At 54.3% G+C, this 21860-nt stretch overlaps 1 protein-coding gene across 4 annotated transcripts; it reads left to right on the top strand.

Moving 5' to 3' along the window:
* The first annotated feature begins 4672 nt into the window (after positions 1-4672).
* On the top strand, positions 4673-17349 carry PHYHIP (phytanoyl-CoA 2-hydroxylase interacting protein). 4 transcript variants are annotated; one of them, XM_025395020.1, is made up of 7 exons: positions 4673-5231; positions 8113-8234; positions 8636-8829; positions 9998-10172; positions 12372-12489; positions 15159-15742; positions 16829-17349. In XM_025395020.1, the coding sequence occupies exons 3-6, from the start codon at positions 8665-8667 to the stop codon at positions 15691-15693; spliced, it is 993 nt and encodes a 330-aa protein (XP_025250805.1). In that variant the 5' UTR covers positions 4673-5231; positions 8113-8234; positions 8636-8664; the 3' UTR covers positions 15694-15742; positions 16829-17349. The 4 variants fall into 4 exon arrangements, 3 of the variants coding, with proteins under 3 accessions (XP_025250805.1, XP_025250804.1, XP_025250803.1); XR_003120898.1 differs by lacking the exon at positions 8113-8234 and having other exon boundaries at positions 15159-15862; XM_025395019.1 differs by lacking the exon at positions 8113-8234.
* Positions 17350-21860: the final 4511 nt, after the last annotated feature.

Here is a 21860-nt window from a genome sequence, read left to right as displayed (position 1 = left end):
CACTCTTATCCTGGTTTTTTGTTTGTTTGTTTTTTTGTTTTTGTTTTTGTTTTTGTTTTGGCAGTCTGGCTCTGTCACTCAGGCTGGAGTGCAGTGGGAGGATCTTGGCTCACTGCAACCTCCACCTCCCGGGCTCAAGTGATTCTCCTGCTGCAGTCTCCTGAGTAGCTGTGACTACAGGCGTGCACCACCACACCTGGGTATCTTTTGTATTTTTAGTAGAGACAGGGTTTTGCCATGTTGGCCAGGCTGGTCTCGAACTCCTGACCTCGGAAAATTCGGCTGCCTCAGCCTCCCTAAGTCCTGAGATTACAGGTATGAGCCACCGCTCCTGGCCTTGTCCTGGTACCTTGCCATGCAGTGCACAGTGGTGTTCCATATTTCCTACATCATGTTCTTCCACTTTGGGTATAATTTACTGACTATTCCAGTACTGTGGTTCTATATGAGTCCTTCTACTTACGATTCTCTTTCATCATTCTTCTTGATCTTTTTCTCTTGAAGTTTCCTTTATCCCTCCAACATTCTCTCAGTGTCTCTTCTATAGTTTGTCTGAGTTCTTTAATATAATTCATCATGTTCCCATGTCTTTTTTTTTTTTTTTTTTTTTTTTTTTGAGACGGAGTCTCACTGTGTCTCCCAGGCTGGAGTGCAGTGGCGTGATCTCGGCTCACTGCAAGCTCCGCCTCCCGGGTTCACGCCATTCTCCCGCCTCAGCCTCCCAAGTAGCTGGGACTACAGGCGCCCGCCACCGTGCCCGGCTAATTTTTTGTATTTTTAGTAGAGACGGGGTTTCACCATGTTAGCCAGGATAGTCTCGATCTCCTGACCTCGTGATCCACCCGCCTCGGCCTCCCAAAGTGCTGGGATTACAGGCTTGAGCCACCGCGCCTGGCCTCCCATGTCTTAAAGTGATTAAATATTTAAGTTTTCTACAAAATCTGAGATACATATATATATTTTTTGAGACAGGTTCTCACTTTGTCACCCAGACTGGAGTGCAATGTTGTGATCATGACTCACTACAGCCTCCAAATCCTGGGCTCAAGCAATCCTGCTGCCTCAGCCTCCAGAGTAGTTAGGACTATAGGCCCATGCCACCATGCCCAGCTAACTTTTGTACTTTTTGTGAAGATAGGGTTTCACCATGTTGCCCAGGCCGGTCTCGAATTCCTGGGTTCAAGTGATCTGCCCACTTCAGACTCCTAAAAAGCTGAGATTACAGGTATGAGCCAGCACACCCAGTCATAAAATACTTATTCTTTAGTTTAGTAAATGCTTTTAGAATTAGGTGAATACTCTTCCTTAAAATAGATGACCAGTGAAGGTTGTAGGTTGTCTAAACATAATTTCAAAAAGAAAATGAAATAGGCACTGAGAAATCCATGTAGTTCTTATAAATACTTATGACCCACTCTTGTCATTGTAAACACATGTAAATGACCAAAGCGGTTTCCATGGACTACCTGGATATATGTGCATTCATTGGCTCACTGGATCTCCACAGTGAGCTCAGCCATAGGGAAATACACATAAACATTTTGAATCTATAAAGTGCATAAGCAATATTAAGACTGTAAATATGTTTTACTTATAGTCTCATTCTCTATTACATCAGACTTTGTATTTGCTATGCATCTTTCTACCACGAAGAATCTGGCCTTGGTACTCAGACAGACCTGAATTTGAATACTAACTAGTTTTACTACTTACGGCCTCAGTACTCTTTCCCACCTTCCACCTTTTTAAAATGGAGTTGATCAGCTGGGCATGGTGGCTCACACCTGTAATCCTAGCACTTTGAGAGGCCAAGGCAGGAGGATCACTTGAGGCCAGGAGTTGGAGACCAGCCTGACCAACATAGTAAGAACCTGTCTCTATAAAAAAAAAAAAAAGAGTATGTGATGAACAGAAAAGATATTGGTAAGTGAAAAAAGAAGGTTATAAAACAGCATTCTTTCATTCTATTTTTGTTAATAAATTCTATACATGTATTGGCTGGGTGTGGTGGCTCACATCTGTGTAATCCCAACTACTTTGGAAGGCCAAGGCGGGTGGATTGCTTGCATTTAGGAGTTTGGGACCAGCCTGGGCAACACAGTGAGACCCCATCTCTATAAAAAAATTAAAAAATTAGCCAGGTGTGGTGGTGTGCGCCTATAGTCTCAGCTACTCAGGGGGCTGAAGTGGGAGGATTACTTAAGCCAGGGAGGCAGAGGTTGCAGTGAGCTGAGTTTGTGCCACTGTACTCCAACCAGGGTGACAGAGCAAGACCCTGTCTTGAAAAAAATTAATTAAAAAAAATTTTGGCCGGGCACGGTGGCTCAAGCCTGTAATCCCAGCTCTTTGGGAGGCTGAGACGAGCGGATCACGAGGTCAGGAGATCGAGACCATCCTGGCTAACACGGTGAAACCCCGTCTCTACTAAAAAATACAAAAAACTAGCCGGGCAAGGTGGTGGGCGCCTGTAGTCCCAGCTACTCGGGAGGCTGAGGCAGGAGAATGGTGTAAACCCGGGAGGCAGAGCTTGCAGTGAGCTGAGATCTGGCCACTGCACTCCAGCCTGGGCGACAGAGCGAGACTCCGTCTCAAAAAAAAAAAAAAAAAAAAAAAAAAAATTCTATATATGTATTTAATGTGTATTTCTGAATGGTGGGAAAATGAGAGATTTTAATTCCCTCTTAAATTTTAAAATGAAATGTGCTTGTCTCTCTACAGTGATCATGTGCTACTTGTGTAATAAAAAGTTATTAAAAATAAAAATGCAGCAGAAGTGCATCTTGGCGGTTGTTTGGTTTCACAAGGAGTGAGTTATACTTGGCACATTATGCTTTGCTCTTACCACGTGTTTCCTCTTGTGATCTGTAGAGAAGTCCTCTGAGGCGAGAAGTGGCAGAAGTTCCTAAAGGGCTGTGCCTTCACCTGTCGCCGGCACGCAGCTCCACAAAGGGGCGCTGAGATGGTTACTATCATGCTTGGGCCACAGGACTCTGTCACTCAGGCTGGAGTGCAGTGGCGCAATCTCAGCTCACTGCAACCTCCACCTGCCAGGTTCAAGCGATTCTTGTGCCTCAGCCTCCCAAGTAGCTGGGATTACAGGCACCCACCACCGCACCCAGCTAATTTTTATATTTTTAGTAGAGATGGGTTTTCACCATATTGGCTAGGCTGGTCTCAAACTCCTGATCTCAGGTGATCTGCCCGCCTCAGTCTCCTAAAGTGTTGGGATTCTCGTGAGCTACTGCACCCAGCCTGGGACAGAAGTGTAGTCCAGATGTCACGTGCTGGCCATCACCAGGAGGTTACATTTTGCGTCTCTTCTGAGCTCACCAGCTCGGCGTGGGTATGTTAGAGCAGGACGTAGTCATGCTTGGCCAAGGGAGTGCTTAGTCCTGCCTCAGTGCCATGCACCACCCCACATTCTGTGGGTCAGGACCTGGCCAGACTCGCTGAGGTTCTCACAGCCGTTTAAGGCAGGGTTGGCTTCTGCTTGTCTTTGCATTCTGTGAACTCTCACTTTCTGCTGCTGTTACCTCCTCTGACTTTTGCACTGAGGCCTGCCGCCTCGACTCCCCCTTGGTGAGTGTCTCTTAGGCTCAGCTCACACCTTCTCCTGCTCACCAAGACCTCACCCTGGGCCTGCCTGGTGTCTGCTGCCCCCGTGCCAATCCTCCCCACCCCAGCCGCACTCCTGCTTCCACAGCCTCCTCTGGCCTGCACCCTGCATGTGCCCTGGAGCCGCCCACTGCTCTTTCTCTGAATCAGTATCTGTGCCCTGCGATTTAGTTGTATGCTCCTCATTCTCTAATTGTGTCCTCTAAATGGCCATCTTCTCTCCCCTAGAAGACTGTGGCCTCCTTGCAGGCAGATGCTGTCGATATCATGGGAATGAGAACAGTTTTGACAGGTGACTGGCACTTCTGATGTGCCAGGCCCAGGGCTGCACGATTTACCTAATTATTTCATTCCATGATGACAATAAACCTGTGTGATCCCATTTGACAGATGAAGAGAGGTTGAGTGGCTTGTCCAAGGTCACCTAGTTGGGCAGCGGTAGAGCAGGGATTCTCAGCACATCCATCTGACTATAAGCCTGTGCTTTTCGCTGCTGTGCAACCCTTTGTCCCTGCTTGTTGCTGGACTCACATTTCCTTGGGTGTTCTTCCTGATGGCCTCCACTGAGTCTGCTTCTTGATGGCAGAACAGCCTCCTGCTGCCTTGAAAGACATTACATTCTCTCCCCAAGATGCCCAGGGCCGGCTTCCTTTGTGCTCAGAGAGTGGGGTGGGCTGAGGACACTCAGAGCTTGGTGTGTTCTCCCACCCCCACTTTCTTGCCCTTGTGTACCCTGCACTGTGCCACAGCCTCTCTCCCAGCCCCTTTTCCTGCAGACACCCAAGCTGCCAGAGGGTTCTCGCCAGACCCACAGGGATCCCTGAGCTGCAGGTCTGCCATCTCTCACTAGAACTGGTAAGAAAATGGAACCACAGTTCACCAAAAGGCCCCAGGGAGAGGCTCCGGACTGAAGACAGTGACCCTGGGTTCACACCCTCCATCTGGACCTTTCCCCTCTATAGCCTCCCTCCCCTTCCCCCAATCAGAGTCTTTGCTTTGGGGCCCAAGCCCTGGGCTAAGCTCCACCCCTCTCCCAGCATCCTAAAGTTTGGGGGCTGCATTCAAGTCAGAGATTTCCAAGTAGGGGGTGTGTTGGAGGGACTTCTGAGGGCAGCTTGTCCTGGAAGAATGGGGGAAAGGCAGTGTATGTTGCTGTCCCTGAGGACATCTGTGTAGCTCCCTGGGAGACCCTCTGCCCTTTCCCCCTCCCACCAGCCCGGCGAACAGGGACCAAGCCTGCTTATTATCACCTGACGCTGCGCAGCCACTGATCCCATTGGTGGAGCCAGATTCGGTCTGGCTCTCTCGTTCTTTCTCCCTTCTCTGCCTCTCTCTCCTCCACGCTGCTTTGATTTCGCTCTTGCCTCTCTTCTTGCGCTGCTCAGCTGGGAACATCATCTCACCAGGGGCAGCAGCGACACGCGCTGCACAGCCAGACAGGAGCTGGCTGCGGGGCATGGAAGCAGCCTCCTTGGCAGCCGGGAGAGGAGCGAGCGCACACCACTGCCTGTGACCCAGGCGTCCGGCTGCTGTCCCCTGCCTGGGATCTCATCCACACAGAGGTCTCTCCCTGTCCTCCCTGCCAGCTTTTCCTCTGCAGAGCCCAGTGGAGCCAGGTGAGTACCCTTCCTCCCTGGAACATGCTGCTGTTGATCCTGAGTAGCCAGGAGCTGGGGGCGCTAGGGTCCTGCCACCACCCAGGGTGTCCACCTGGACTGCCAGGCCGGACGACCTTGTCCCCTCTCCCCCAGGCCTTTGACAAAGTGGTTAATGGCTGAATCCAGTCTCTGGGGCACCATAGTTAGTCACCCCGTGACCATTCTGCTGCAGTCAGCGATGCCAACAGGGACAGCAGGGTGGGGGAAGCATTCCCTGTGGCAGGGCGGCTGTTCTGAATGGACATGGGGAAGGGGCACCGGTGTGAGCGGCATGTGTGTGTGCGCGCTTGCGAGTTGGCTGGAGGCTTGCTGGCGCAGATAGGTCCGTCTGCCTGCAATCATGCTCATGTGTGGGTTTTGAATGGTGTGAGGCATGTCTAGAAACATATCTTTCTGGCACACGTGAGGTACGTGTGTTGGGGGGACTTATCTGAGTAGCCTGTGGGTGTGCGTGGGTGGGGACACTATGAGGCAGTATATTTAGGGGTAACCATGTCCCTTGTCATGTGTGTGGGAGTGTATGCAGACAGGGGCTTTCTATGTGGGGAGGTGAGACCCAGAGCAGGACGGGGTGGGTAAAGAGAAGAGGGGGCAGAAACCATTGTCTGTGGGCAGAGCCACGTAGGTGCACAAACCTGTTGGCACGAAAGCTCAGGGCTGGCAGAGTGTGGCCAGAGGCAAACACATTTTCAAAGTCTGTCTTTGAGCCTGGCGATGATTCGAGAGAGAATACCAGACTTCGGGCGGGGGCTGCTGTGTGTATGAACACACATGTGTGTGCAGGCAGGCGTGTGGGTTGCGTGCCTTCTTGTGGAGGTGGCACGCACGCATGTTGGTGCCTGTGGCGTCCTCTTTTCCCCAAATATGGCTTGTGAGGAGGTGTGCGTGGACGTGTGTGCGTGAGCCTGTGGACATGAACATGTCTGGGTGTGCATGGAGGTGACAGCTTGAAGAGGGAAAACTGCGGGGCATTCTTAGAATGTAGAAGGTGGCGGGAGGCACCTGAGTGTGTAGATGGGTGAGTGGGAGTGAGGACGTCCGTGGAGGTGTGGGATGCGGGTGGGTGGGCACTCTTGGCACATGTGTGTATGTGCATGCGTGCCTGCCTGTGTGTGGGTGTGTACATGCCTGTCTTGGGGTGGATCCACACAGGAGTGTGGGTGTTTCTCGGGTGTTGCCTCAACCTGTCCCTCACACCCTGCCCTTCCCCAGTCTTCTGGGTGTAGAGAACTTGGGTTCACACCCACCCCTCTGTCCACCCCAGCTCACTCACTGCCGCCCTCCCAAGTTAGGGTGGGGATGTCATCTCAGCTTTCCCAGAACTGTAGGGAGGAAGGCACAAGCAGACACCCAGGTCCTGGAGACCCCTACCACCACACACAGCTGCCCCTATTTCTAGGAGGACTCCAAGGAGAGGCAGGAATAGGTGCCTGCTCATGGGACGAGTGTGGGCTGCTTCCGAGCGTGTAGGTGGGTGCCACTCAGGGCCTCTTGGGTAGGAGTGTGTCTGTGTTCGTGTGCGTGGGTGCGTGTGTGTGTGTGTGTGTGTGAGGCACATGTGTGTCTCCCTGGGAGCTTCTCACCAGGATCCCAAGAGGTGGTAACTCCTCACTGTTCCACACCTGTCCCCGTGAATTACAGACTGGTTTATTATGGTAGGGTTGCTTCCAGACACCCAATCCCATCTGTTTGATTTTGGGGTGGGCCTGGTAGCACCCCCATGCTTATTTACCGTAGGATTCCCCATGCACAAAGCCACTGGCATTTTGGCTCTGGAGTGGGAGGCTAAGATGAAACAGGACTTGAGTGACACCTGGGGCAGGTAAGGGCCATCACCCTTAGCCTTCACCCTGTACTTGCCATCCAGGCAACTCACAGGTTAATACAGAGGTGCCAGGCTCTGGAGCAAGCTTAATTGACAGGAAGGTGTGGGCTGGATCCTCTGGAAGCTATAAATAAAAGTACCTGCTTTTGCAGGCACAAGATGCCCTCACCACTAGCTCCTGGGCAAGGGGAGGAGAAAAAGAGGGAGAAAGAAGAGAAGGAGGTAACACTTAGAAAAATGAGGGGTGCCGGGAGCTGGGATGGAGGAAGGGATTGGAAAGCAGGAGACCAAATGCCCCTGGAGAACGCCCCACCCCCATCTACGGTCCCCTCCCAGACGCTGTCACTCCCCTTCCCTTCTCTCTTCCCCATCCCAGAGCTAGGCCAACCAGGCCAGAGTCACGGCCAGAGTCAGCTCTTCCCAGCTAAAGCACACATGAGAGTGACCGTGATGAGGTCTTCTCATAGCTGGACAAGCAGCAGACATAAGGGGAGAACCAAAGGAGGAAGACAGGGAGGGAGAGAAAATGCAGTTGCTTGAAAGGAAATGACAGAAGGAGGGAAAGTACAGGGTGGAAACACCACGGACACCCACGCATGCACACACGCCACACATGTGCCCCTCCACCCCCACATATGAGGGGACACCACCTTAGCTTAATGATCAAGAGCTTGGGAGCGGGAGTTCAAATCATTTGCTCCCTGCGTGGCCTTGGGCAGGTTAGTACCTTCCCGACCTCAGTTGCCTCATCTGTAAAATGGAGATAATGATAGTGTGTCGCCGCTTCCAAGCTTGCATGAGATGTCTGTGAAGTTATGAGCACATGGTTGGCCCCCAATAGATGTTAATGTTAAAAGTAATGATTGAAAGGAATCAAGAGAAGATTGGCTGAAGAGAAAGAGGGATTGTCAAAAAAAGTTATGGGTGGAAAAAAGAGCTTGAAGCCGGCTGTGTCGCGTGCCCCTCCCACCACGAATGTGTCCACATGCACCAACGTGGCACTTGTCCTTCCAGCCATGTACCATGGCAACCCTTGCTGACCCCAGCGAGGAGAGAGGCCTGAATCCGAGGGCCCTGGCACCTGTGAGCTCTTGGCTGTCACCTGCCCCAAGCCTCGCACCTCCGCTCCACAGCAGGTGCTTCCTGTGTTTCCTCCGCCTCTCACCCGTCCTCTCCACCCCCACCCCTTTCTCTTTTCACGCCTGCTGGCTGAGGGCCCCCTCCCTCCTCGGCTCCATCTGCTGCAAATCTGTCCCCGCCCGGCTTTGCAGCGTTCCCACTGCCTCTGCCACCTGTCAGGTGCCGTCTGCTCTGCAGACCCCTCCGAGGAGAGCAGAGAGCCCCCCGGGCAGGCACCCCATTCCACCCTCCATCAACCTTCTCCAGCCTCCCCTGTGCAGTCTTTCCCATCTAATTCATGAGGCAGGTGGATTCCAGGGGTCCTTGAGGTTCCGCCTCAAAAGGGCTATTGGGAAGAAGACATTCCAGAAAGCTCGCTGGGGGCAAGGGAGGTACTGACCCTTTTCCTCCTCCTCAGTCCCCACAGGAGACAACCGAGACGGGAGCATGGAGCTGCTGTCCACGCCCCACAGCATTGAGATCAACAACATCACCTGCGACTCTTTCCGCATCTCCTGGGCCATGGAGGACAGTGACCTGGAGAGGGTCACCCATTACTTCATTGACCTTAACAAGAAGGAGAATAAGAATTCCAACAAGTTCAAGCACCGGGTGAGTAGAAGGTGTCCCAGGAGCCCCTTCCCAGCTCCTGTTCCTGAAGGAAGCCGGATAAGGGAACACCTGGAAGTGATGGCTTGGAGTCAGAGGCCTGGTTAAAATCCACACTCTTCTTCCTGTGTCATTTTGGGAAAGTTACATGACCTCTCTGAGCCTGAGCTCCTTCCCTGGTGAAGAGGGAATAACAATGCCGAGCCTCGCGGGGTCGTGGAGAGGATGCAGTGAGTCATGTTTGCGTGGTGCTTGGCCCAGCGCCTAGCACAGAGGGAGCGCTGTTATCAGCGCCACGACTGAGACTTCAAGCAGGGGCAGAGAGCCCGGGTGGGGTGGGGCCGCAGGCATCGCCTATGGGGATGACGTCTCAAGTCTCGACAAAGCCCCGGCTCAGGGCACAGCCTCGCTGTTGGCTGGATGGGCCACGCGGGCCTCGGTCTGGGCGGGGCCCTTTTGCTGTGGCCTCAGTTCTCCCTCTCCGGCCCCTCACCTGCTGGCCTGCCATTTGCTTGACTTAGAAAAGGAATAGGACAGAGTCTTCCGTGGGTGTGTCCTTTTCTGGGGTTAAAAGCCAGTGTGGGGGTGGGTGGGAGGAAGCCCCCCATCCTCTCAAGCTGGCAGAGGCAGGGGGAGTGAGGCGGCCAGCTGGCTCCCAGGCCGACGGCACCGGCGTGGGTTACTCACCCGCTCTCTTTCTCTGGAACTGGCTCTCCCGATCTGGGTGTCTTTTGGCAGGCCAGTTGCCACGGTGACGTGAATGTTCAACACCACCCCCTTAACCCTCCCCCCCAAAGAATAAGGCATATTTTCCCTTCCTCCCTGGCTTCTCAGCATTTGCCGTTGCCGTGGAGACGGCACTGCAGTGTGCAGAGCTCTCAAAGTCTCCTTAAAAAATGAAGGCCTTGCCGCCCTCAACTTCGTGGCTTTTCCCCTCCGTTCCCAAGAGAACAGGGTGTCAGGGGGGTTCGAGGAGGGGCCAAGGCTGGGGAGCGTCTGTGTGGCCTTCCCAGGAAAATGGTGGCCAGGATAGGAAGCCAACGGATCCTCAAGATTGGTCCTGCTCAGGAGAAACAGGGCCATCTGGGGAGTGGAGATTCTGGGGTGACGCCCAGATCGGGCATGAACCCCTGTTTGACGCCCGGCTCTCTGTCTGTACCCCATTTCTCAGGATGTCCCCACCAAGCTCGTGGCCAAGGCAGTGCCGCTGCCCATGACGGTGAGAGGCCACTGGTTCCTGAGCCCCCGCACGGAGTACAGTGTGGCCGTGCAGACGGCGGTGAAGCAGAGCGACGGGGAGTACCTGGTGTCCGGCTGGAGCGAGACAGTGGAGTTCTGCACTGGGGGTGAGGCCCTGCTTTCATGCCCCTGTCCTGCTGCTTGGCACGTCGGGCTTAGTTGTGGTCAAAGCGGGGCTTCCTGGCAGTCGAGCAAACACTGACGAACGCCTTCTGTCCACCAGGCAGCATGCTTGGGCCACAGGGAAGGCACACAGGCATGACACCCTCCCTGCCTCCAAAAGCCGCCCTTTCTCTTCTCTCACTGGAGGCAGATGTGAACCCCACTAATCATGTTGGCAAGACCACTTCCATTAAGAAAGGGAGTTACTTTTCTGGCTTGGTACCAGATCACAGGCATCTTTTTAAACACTGTGGTCAAAGGTGCATGATGTAACATTTGCCATCTTGACCATTTTGAAGTGTACAGTTCAATGGTATTAAGTATATTCACATTGTTGTGCAGCCAATCTCCAGAACCTTTTTTTCTTGGAAAACCAAAACTCTATACCCATTAAACAACCACCCCCCGTTTCCCTCTGCCGGCTACCGTTCTACTTTCTGTTCCTATGAATATGAGTCCTCTAAGTATCTCATATCAGTAGTACAATTGTACAGGATTTGTCTTTTTGTGACTGGAATATACCAGGATTTACTTCCTTTTTAAAACTGGATAGTATTTCATTGTATGGATAGACCACATTTTGCTTAATCAATTATCTGTCAATGTGCACTTGGTAGAGCAATCACATTTCGCTTGTTCTGAGCCTCCACGTAGCCTGGGAAAATGGTCCCTGGTCAACGGCCCTGCAAACTCTCTTAGCAGAACTTAACTTGTAGACTCCAGCACAAACAGCGGGCTTATGTGTGCTTGGTCACTCGTGACTCAGGGTCTGTCCCCACAAGATTGCATTCTTTTGGTGTTCACGGTGAGAGCTGCTCCAGATCTCTCTGTCACACGGAAGGGGCACAGAACATTCTCAGCCCCGGGCCTCTGAGTCTGCTGGCTCCATCCTTTGCCAAGATTTATGCCCCAGGTCTCCTTGAGCTGCTGTTGTCTTTTGAGTGGTGCTTTTTCTTTTTTTTTTCTCCTTCTGTCTTTTTTTTTTTTTTTTTTTTTTTGAGATGGAGTCTCACTCTTGTCGTCTCCTGGCTGGAGTGCAGTGGCATGATCTTGGCTCACTGCAACCTCTGCCTCCCGGATTCAAGCGATTCTCCTGCCTCAGCATCCTGAGTAGCTGGGATTACAGGCGCCCACCACCACGCCTGGCTACTTTTTTTTGCATTTTTAGTACAGATGGGGTTTCACCATGTTGGCCAGGCTGGTCTTGAACTCCTGACTCAGGTGATCCGCCCGCCTCGGCCTCCCAAAGTGCTGGGATCACAGGCGTGAACCACCGCGGCTGGCTGAATGGTGTTTTTTCTTAGTTCTGCTGCAGAACCCCACTCTCTGGAGGCCTCTTGCTCCTGGAGGGGAAAGCTCGGTTTCCCCTGAGACCTCCATGTGCAGTGGGCATTTAATTCAAATTGGGGATCTGGCTGCAATCCAGTCCACACTCCTCTCTCCAAACCGAGCACCCTGGCCAGGGATGCATCCACAAAGAGGGAAGGGCAGCTTCTTCTAATTTGTACCAAGGAGCTGTATGTGCCAACAGCAGCCTTCCTGGGGCTCCAGGGTTCAATGTTGCTATCCTGTTTCCAGCCTTCCCTGTTTCTCCTGAGATGCTCAAGCTGAGAGCCATTGCTCCAGACCCAGGACTGCCTAAACATTGCCTGGTCTCGCTTCTCCCTAGCCCCTCAGGAGCCCTCACCTGTAGCTACAGCTGGCTTCCATGGGGGTGGTGTGGGCAGCTTCCTATCTACTGGATTTGAGGGACTTTCCCAAAAGGACCTCAAGCCCTCTCAAGTCTTCCTTTTTCCCATGAGTCCTCTTTTCACATGAGGATAGCCTGGGATCACAGCCCCTGGGCACCCTGGCGGGATTACTGGGCGACCCTCTGCCTTTTTGTGACCCAGAGAGCCCCGAGACTCTGGCATTGTGGTTGCAGAGGTGATGAGGACAGACAGCATGCAGCGCTCTGTGTTTCCAGCAGAGGCCAGCTGGCCTGTTCCCATCTGAGTTTAAGGTTCTGCGACTGTCTAGTCGCCTCTGCTGTTCTGACAGGCAGAGGTTGGCCGGCACGCACAGGGTGGGGTAGGGTGGGGACAGGAGGTGTTTGTGCTCCTCAGCTGGCCCTCAGCTCACCCACTGCATCTGGGATCTTGTAGATTATGCCAAGGAGCACCTGGCTCAGCTGCAGGAGAAGGCCGAGCAGATCGCAGGCCGCATGCTCCGCTTCTCCGTCTTCTACCGCAACCATCACAAGGAGTACTTCCAGCATGCCAGGTATGGGTGCGGGCTCCCGGCTGGACCCGCCAGGCCTCTCCTCCCTCCCAGCCCTTCCTGTTCCTGTCCTGGCTGTCTGAGGTCACCCCCACCCCCGTGGCTGCCAGTCCCTCCTCTAGGATTGACATGCCCTGACGTCACCAGGCTGGCTCTGAAGAGACTGCTGCTTTGGGGATTGGGCTCAGGGAAGATCAAGGGCTCTGGGGACAGGGCCTTCTGCAAGAGTGTTGTACTAACGAGCCTGGGAGAATGAGATCTGGGTTTGCTCCCGCTCTGGGACAGTTCTTTTCTTTTTTTTTTTTTTTTTTTTTTTTAATTTTTTTTTTTTTTTTGAGGCGGAGTCTTCACTCTGTCGCCCAGGCTGGAGTGCAGTGGCACCATCTCGGCTCACTGCAAGCTCCGCCTCCCGGGTTCGCGCCATTCTCCTGCCTCAGCCTCCCGAGTAGCTGGGACTACAGGCACCCGCCACCGCGCCCGGCTAATTTTTTGTATTTTAGTAGAGACGGGGTTTCACCGTGTTAGCCAGGATGGTCTCGATCTCCTGACCTCGTGATCCGCCCGCCTCGGCCTCCCAAAGTGCAGGGATTACAGGCGTGAGCCACCACGCCCGGCCCGGGACAGTTCTTTTCATGGGGGTCTACCACCACAGGTCTCTCTGATTCAGGCCCTGGGGCCAAAGGGGAGGTGGCAGGGAGTGCATAAAATGAGTGTTCTGATCACAAAAGGTTTGAGGAAGCACCCAGCTCATCGCTTTTCAAACTGGGTGCTCCCTCCAGGGAGACATGTCAGTGAACCCCTTAGAATGCTGCCATGGGGTTGGGGGGACCAGAGGATGAGGCTTGGTGGGCCCCACACCTGATGTCCAACCAGAGCAGCCTCAATTTTATTTGCCTGTGAGCCTTCCACGTATAATTTCTTTTGGGGGAAAAAAGAGAGAGATGCTGCAGTCTAAAAGTGTTCGAAAATTGGTGATCTGATCCAACACCCTTGGCCTACAGAAGAGGAGCACGAGGCCCAGAGGGAAGCAGCTTGTTCATTCGAGCCAGGGAGTCACTTGTCACTGAAGACAGCCAGGATCAGGCAAGAGTGAAGCAGGACCAGGAGTACCCACCCTCCCCAGGCCTGCTGGAAAGTGCTCCAAGACCACATCCTTCTGAGGCTCAGCCAGGGCAAGCAGCTGCTCTGCCTCTTTTTTTTTTTTTGAGACGGAGTCTCTCGCTGTCACCCAGGCTGGAGTGCAGTGGCGTGATCTCCGCTCACTGCAACCTCTGCCTTCTGGGTTAAAATGATTCTCCTGCCTCAGTCTCCTGAGTAGCTGGGACCACAGGTGTGCGCCACCATGGCAGGCTAATTTTTGTGTTTTTAATGAAGCGGGGTTTCACTATGTTGGCCAGGCTGGTCTCAAACTCCTGACCTCAGGTGATCCACCCACCTCGGCCTCCCAAGGTGCTGGGATTACAGGCATGAGCCACTGTGCCTGGCCTCTGTCTGCCTTTATCCTTAGAGTCAGGGCAGTTTTAACCTCAGGGCAGTGAGGACCTTGGGAGTCTTTGGGGTTTGTATTAAAGAAGCAAGGCCTGCTTGGTGGCTCAAACCTGTAATCCCAGCATGTTGGGAGGCCAAGATGGGATCACTTGAGCCCAAGAGTTCAAGATGAGCCTGAGCAACATAGTGAGAACCCAATCTCTACAAAAAATTTAAAGAATTAGCCGGGTGTGGATCACTTGAGCCCAGGAGTTCGAGCTTGCAGTGAGCTGTGATTGTACCACTGCACTCCAGCTTGGAAAGTGAGTCAGTGGCCCAGTTTGGACTCCTTTATCAGCGAGAATGAGAGAGACAGGGAGCACCCATGTGTGCCAGGCACCTTACTTGGTGCCAGGATGTAAAGATAAAGGCAGAGTTCACCCTTTTGAGAACCTCAGAATCCAGTCAGCGAGACAGTATGGAAAGATTTCATGTGAAAGGTACGTGTAATTGTTGAGCACAGTTCAGTGTCCTGGCCGATGAAGTGGCTCACACCTGCAATCCTAGCACTTTGGGAGGCCAAAGCCGGAGGATCACTGGAGGCCAGGAGTTCAGCCTGGGCAACACAGTTAGAAGACTGGGTGTCCTGCACATAGTAGGCAGCCAAATATTTGTCAAGTGCAGGTGTCTGCTGTTCCTGGAAGGTTTTAGTGGGGAGCAGACGCGTGGCTGAGGCTTGAAGGCTGATTAGAAGTTTGCCAAGCCAGCCGGAGGAAGGTGGAGAGGGCGGTCAGTGCAGCAGGGGGAAGAGTCCTGCACAGGGGGCACAGAGGCAGGAGACTGCGTGTGCAGGGGGTGGGTAAGTAGGTGTGATGGCAGGAGGTGGGGAGTGGCGAGGAGACCACAGAGATCAGATCATGAGCCGCCGTGCTTTTCACGCACGCCCCATCAAAGGGTTTCAAGTTGGGGAGTGACAGCTTCACATCTCTTCTCTGAGAAGGAGTGGGCTGGATGAATCCCTCTCCAGGGCCCTCTCTGCTCTTGCATTCTGGAATGTTCTATTTGCAACTAGTGGAGGCGGCTGGGGGAGGGCTGGGAGCTGGGCTGGCTCCCTCCCTCCTCGACCACACGCAGCAGCCAAGCCTCAGCCCGGCTCACCAGCCGCATCTTCTCTTCCCTTTGGCGTGTCTCCCTGGGGTGGGCAGGACCCACTGCGGGAACATGCTGCAGCCCTACCTGAAGGACAACAGCGGCAGCCACGGCTCCCCCACCAGCGGTATGCTCCACGGGGTCTTCTTCAGTTGCAACACGGAGTTCAACACGGGCCAGCCCCCGCAGGATTCCCCCTACGGCCGCTGGCGCTTCCAGATCCCAGCTCAGCGCCTCTTCAATCCCAGCACCAACCTCTACTTTGCGGACTTCTACTGCATGTACACGGCCTACCACTATGCTATCCTGGTGCTGGCGCCCAAAGGCTCCCTGGGGGACCGCTTCTGCCGCGACCGCCTGCCCCTCCTGGACATTGCTTGCAACAAGTTCCTGACCTGCAGCGTGGAGGACGGGGAGCTGGTCTTCCGCCACGCCCAGGACCTCATCCTGGAGATCATCTACACCGAGCCTGTCGACCTGTCCCTGGGCACCCTGGGGGAGATCAGCGGTCACCAGCTCATGAGCCTGTCTACTGCCGATGCCAAGAAGGACCCCAGCTGCAAGACCTGCAACATCAGCGTGGGCCGCTAGGGACTCCTGGGGAGCTGGGGGGCGAGGGAGAGAGGAGCAGAAGGTGGAGGTGGGTAGCCCAGGTTCAGGGAGCTTGCTTTCTCTCTCCTACCCCCCTGCTCCCTCCACTCTGCCCAGCTGCCCTCCCCCCGCCCCTTGGCATTGGAGGCAACAGACGGTGGTCCTCTTGGTAAGTGTGGCCCACCCCCGGCCTGGTGGACGTGGAAAGGCTTCTCCTCCTCCGTAGTTGGCAGCTGAGCTGGATTTCTGGAGAACTTCCCTTTTCCTCTGGTTTCCTTGTCCTACTGTTCTTTGCCTCATCCAGGTCTCTATGTCCCAAAGACCTGCCCACCTCCTGGGGCTCTCCCAGGGAAGCCCCTCTGGGCCAAAGCCCACGTGTAGCTTGGCTGCCTCCAGAGGAGATGCAGAGAGCTGTGGGGCGATCTTTCTTAGTCCCACTCACCCCACTCAGGGCCAACCACAGAATGCCCCCTCCCTGCTGAGCTGGGTCTCTGGGGCTTCCCACTCCAGGCCCGGATCCCTTTCTTCTATAAATAGTCTCCTGCACCACCATGACACCCTGGCTGCTCCTTGCCCCAAAGAACCCTCTTCCTGCATGGGAGAGCTGTCCCTCCTTCTCCACCTGCCCACCGGGACACTCCCCCTGCTTTCTAGAAAGGAATTCTCTTTCTTCTCTTGGCACTGGGGGCGTCAGGCTGTCGGGTGTTCCTTCCTTCCGTACCCCAGCATACCTTCTCCTTGCTTAGAGTGCGGGGGTCTGAGACAGCAGCCACCGGGGTTGAGGAGGGGGAGGAGACCCCTGAGACCCAGAAGTGCCCCTTCCTCACCTGGGAGTGGGCCGCCTCATGCTCTGCTGGGGCCTGGCATGGAACATGAGATCTTCGAGCTGTCCCGCGGGCCCCGGCACCCCGACCAGCCGTGCACTTTGCTCACTTGCTCTGCCACGGTGCCGTGACTGTACTGTGCCCGTGTGTGACCTGGACTGTGGACCCTCTGCTGCTCCACCTCTCCCCTGCCCACTGGCTCTGTCTGCTCTCCTGCCACCCTGCTGGCCGGAAGCCGCTACCCGGGGAGTTCTTGGTGACGTCCTTCCCGGGCCTCCTTGTGTTTTTGCCTCATTCCTACTGTCGCACAGGTCACCAGGGTGGACTCCCTACAATCAGCAAAGCAAACAGAGAGCCTGTGGGAGGGGCTGACAGCAGCCGCCGGCTGTTTGGGGGATGATGGAGGTGACATCAGGCAGAGAAGAGTGCAGCCTCACAGTGACTTTCTCAGAGGTGACGGAGATGATGGATGAGCAGCTGGATTTCCATGATGAAGGACGGAAGCAGCTGCGGGCCGGCAAGACCATACCTCGGTGAGGGGCAGGTGGACAACTGTCGCCTCTCTGTAGCCAGGGGGAATTGTGTGGCCAGCTGTCTCTCTGGGATGGGTCAGGAGGCCTGGAGGCTTCCTGCGGGGAGAGGTGTGGAGAAGGAGAGAACATGGCCCAGGCCCTTTCCTTCCCCCTGTGCTGACAGCATTGCTGTAGGGGTGGCCTGCTGCCCTCCCCTGGCCCTCATGTCCCCCCGGGGCTGGGGTCCACCTGCCTGTGCTGTGCTTGCGACGTGCATCAATAAACCACCATGGCCTGAGGGCCCTGCTCGTCTCAGTCCATTTGAGCTGCTGTGACACAATGCCACAGACTGGGTGGCTCAAAAACCGCAGATTCATTTCTCATAGTTCTGGAGACTCAGGAGGTCAAGATCAAGGTGCTGGCAGAAGCTGTGTCTGGTGAGGGCCTGCTTCACAGATGGCTCTTTTCACTGTGTCCTCACAGGGTGAAAGGGATGAGCAAGCTCTCTTACCCCTCCTTTTTTTTTTTTTTTTGTAGAGTTGGGGGGTTTCACCTTGTTGCCCAGGCTGGCCTCAAACTCCTGGCCTCAAGTGATCCTCCCATCTAGGCCTCCCAAAGTGCTTGGGATTATAGGCATGAGCCACTGCTCCAGGCCATCTTGGGCCGTTTCATAAAGGCACTAATCCCACTCATGTGGCCCCACCCTCATGACCTCATCTCCTTCCAAGGCCCCGATTCCTAAAACCATCACCTTGGAGTTAGAATTTCCACCTAGGGCTGGGCGCGGTGGCTCACGCCAGTAATCCCAGCACTTTGGGAGGCTGAGGCAGGTGGATCACAGGAGGTCAGGGGTTCAAGACCAGCCTGGCCAATATGGTGAAACTCCATCTCTACTGAAAATACAAAATTAGCTGGGCGTGGTGGTGGGCACCTGTAATCACAGCTACTCGGGAGCCTGAGGCAGGACAAGTGCCTCATCTCTTTGGGCCAGTGATGGGGTGGGTGAGTTCTGCAAACCACAGAGGAACTCAGGTGGCAATGCCCACAGGACAGGCCACCTGGAATCAGCTCCAAGGGAGCACCTGGTCCACTGTGGGAGGCGGGGCTCAGGATGTAGAGCTGAGTCTCCAGCTTGGAAGGGACTTTGGAGTCTTTTGGTCCCACCCAGTGTTTCCCATATGGGTCCTCCCACATGGGGCCTCCTAGGAGAGGACCCACAGCATCTGGAGGCCCCGTTTGGAGCCTCTGGAGGCTTTGAAGCCTTCCTACTACAGCAGCTTGCCATTGCTCCAGACCCAGATGCCACCAAATGTCCCTGTTCCAAGTGCCTGAGTGTGCCCGCTCCCCAACAGAGCTCCCGTTTACAGATCCGAGTCACTTCTGCCTCTATCATTTTATTATCATTGTCATTATTAGTTTTGGGATGGAGCCTCACTTTGTCACCCAGGCTGGAGTGCAGTGCACAATCTCAGCTCAGTGTAACCTCCCCCTCCCAGGTTCAAGCAATTCTCCAGCCTCAGCCTCCCAAGTAGCTGGGACTACAGGTACATGCCACCACGCCTGCATAATTTTTGTATGTTTAATAGAGATGAGCTTTCACCGTGTTGGCCAGGCTGATCTCGAACTCCTGACCTCAAGTGATCCACCCACCTCAGCCTCCCAAAGTGCTGGGATTACAGGCATGAGTGAGCCACTGTGCCTGGCCATTATATTTATTTCTTGAGACAGGGTCTTCCTCTGTTGTCCAGACTGGAGTGCAGTGGCATGATCATGGTTCACTGCAGCCTCAACCTCTGGGACCCAAGTGATCCTCCCATCTCAGCCTCCAGAGCAACTGGGACCACAGGCATATGCCACCCTGCCCAGCTAGGTTTTAAAAAATGTTTTATTTTGTAGAGACGGAGTTTCCCTGTGTTGCCCAGGCTGGTCTCAAACTCCTGGGCTTAAGTGATCCTCCTGCCTCCCAAAGTGCTGGGATTATAGGCTTGAGTCACTGCACCTGGCCTGCATCTATTATGAACTTATTGATACGGTCCTGTGCTGGAGTAGAAAAGCTCTAGAGAAGTCAAAGTCCTCACCAACACTGCCTGACTCAAGGCCACGTTCATGTGTGTCATCCAGAGCTCAGGGCATAGCCTTTTTGGGGTAGAAAGGAAAGCGGAAGGGCAGATGACGGCTCCTGAGGGCCTACTATGCACCAGGCACCTGGGTGCTGTCACACACATCAGCTTCTTTAGTCTTCACGATGTTTCTGGGGAGTAGTATTCCCACTTAACAGAAGTAGAAACTGAGGCACAAAGCCTTGCTCGTGTCTCACAGCCAGTAAGTGATAGTGCCCAGGCTTTGATTGAGAAACCAGAATCTTCTCCTTTTCTGCCCTATGCCTGTCTCCTTTAGTGTATGTCAGGGGCTACCTGGGATAGTCCTGTTTCAGACACAGTGACACCCCCAGGGGTCCCCTCCACAAAGCCAGTTAAGCAAGTCTGTGCCTAGTTCCAGAATATCACCAGGGGGGGCTGTGGAGTCACAGACAGCATGGAAGCTTGTTTTAAAGCCGTAGTGGAGTGGAGCAGGACGTGGTGTCACGCACCTGTAGTCCTAGCTACTTGGGAGGCTGACGTGGGAGGATCACTTGAGCCCAGGAGTTCAAGGCTGCAGTAAGCTATGATCATGCCACTGCAGTCCAGCTTGGGCCACAGAGTGAGACTCCAAGTTTTGAAAAACAAAGGGAGTAGTGGGCAGCAGCTCAAATCCAGCATTCTGAGGATGGAGTGACTCCGGATCAACCCTTCTGCCTCTGGGCGGGCCCGCATAGGATTCTCCACTCCCAGCTGAGAGGGTTTCAGTCCTCCAGAGGGTCAGGCTCCAGTCTTCCTTTTGTGAACCCTTTTGGGTTTCTTGGGAGGAGAGATTGGCTCCCAGAGACCTCATAGTGGAGCATGAAGGCAGAATGGAGGTAGGGTTGTGGGGGTCCCCAGGCAGGTTCCTTCGGAGAGCCTTCTGCTTCTCCTTCCTCTGTCCAGATGGCAAGTCCCGGCGTACAGCCAACCCTGCCATACTTGCTCGAAGCACCAGTCAGACAGAGCTGGGTCAGAAGGTCCGCTGGAGTCCACCCTGGGGTCCTTTCTGGCCTGCTCTGACTTGGTGGAGGGAGAGAGGTCCACGTGCCAGTGCACACACACACACACCCCTACATACGTACCCTCCCTGGGCTGGATTTAGAGGACAGCCTAGAAGGCACAGACAGCTTCCAGGTGAGGGACAACCCTGAACCCATAGCTGCCACTGCCCAGCTGAGGGGCCCTGAGTTAGCTCTGTCTGGCAGTGCAGGCAGCCAGGGAAAAGAAGATGGCAGCCACAAGGGGAGGCTTCAGATTCCAGGTGAGGGGTTCCGCTGTGCAGGCACAAACACACAGACATACCTGACACAAACACATGGTGGCACACGCTTGGTCCCCGACACACACAACTCACAACCGAAACTCCTCTTCTCAGGTGCACACCCACCCTTGACTGCCGTTCCTCTGTCCCTGGACCAGCATCTTTCCTTTTAACCCTGGGCATCCCACAAAGTGGAGGGAGGGGAGGCAACCGCTCTGAGGACGCTAGCAGTTCCATTTGGCTTCTGTATGTGTCTCTTCTCCATGCTAGGAAAGAGGTGGCTGGGGTCCCAAGGAAGGGGACGAGGAGGGTCCATTTCCCGAAGTGGAGGGAGGCCTTCAGGAAGCGGAGCTGAGGTGATTGGCCATAAAACAGCTTGGCCACAACATCTGGAGCAGATTGAAACCAGATGTTCAAGGGATGGGGGAAGGGAGGGTGTGGGATGGAGGGGGCTGGGGCAGCAGAGGCGGCAGCTCTGGTTGGCGGGAGGCTGGGCTGGGGGCTCAGGGTTCTCCGGGGAAGACATCTGGCTGCCTTGTCCCTCACTCTCCAAGTCAGGCATTACTATTTTTGCAAACTGGAGCAACAGATCTTTTCACAGATCCTAGAATCAGCCTTGTGCGTAGGGACAGTCGAGTACAGGGTGTGACTTGGGAGGTGCCCAGAAAGGGCCACCAGCTCGCCAGAAATATGTCCCTTGCTGCCCTGCAGCCCCCTCCTTGCTGTGGGCTCAGCGTTGCCCCTCCGGCAGGGGGAATTCTACACTAAGCTCCTAGTGCCTGCCTGGAAACTACTTTTGTACCTGAACGTTTCCTTTTAGCACAGGAGTAGAGTTGTCTGGGAGCTAGAAGAGGAAAGGAAAAGCAGGCCCATTTATTAAGAGCCCCCTCTTTGCCAGGCACCATGACCGGCTCTCTTCAAAGGTTATCTCATTCCTTGTTTTTCCTGTCACTCAGACTGGAGTGCAGTGGTGTGATCTCAGCCCACTGCAGCCTCAACCTCCCAGCTCAAGCAATCCTCCCACGTCAGCCTCCTGCATAGCTAGGACTACAGGCATGCATCACCACTCCCAGATAATGTTTTAAACATTTTTTGTAGAGACAGGGTCCGACTAGTCTCAAACTCCTGGGCTCAAGTGATCCTCCCACCTTAGATTCCCAAAGCATTTGGGATTACAGGCATGAGCCACTGTGCTTGGCCTCATTCCTTCACAACCATATCACCCCACACTGAAGAACCTGAGGTTCAAAGAAGTGACTTATCCAGGGTCGCATAGCCACCAAATGGTGGAGCTGGTGTTCAAAATGGGTTTTGTTTGCTCTCAAGCTTGTCACCTTTTTACTACTGGGGATCCTGTAGGGTTAGAGGGAGGGGCAGGGAAAAAGAGAAAAAGGGAGTGAGGGACAGAGCCAGGCACTCAACTTTCCTTGTTTTACAGCTGAGCCAACAC

Source organism: Theropithecus gelada, chromosome 8 (genome assembly GCF_003255815.1).
Source record: "Theropithecus gelada isolate Dixy chromosome 8, Tgel_1.0, whole genome shotgun sequence".
Lineage (NCBI taxonomy): Eukaryota > Metazoa > Chordata > Mammalia > Primates > Cercopithecidae > Theropithecus > Theropithecus gelada.
Note: the sequence above shows the minus strand (reverse complement) of the source record. Positions and strands in the feature narration are given on the sequence as shown.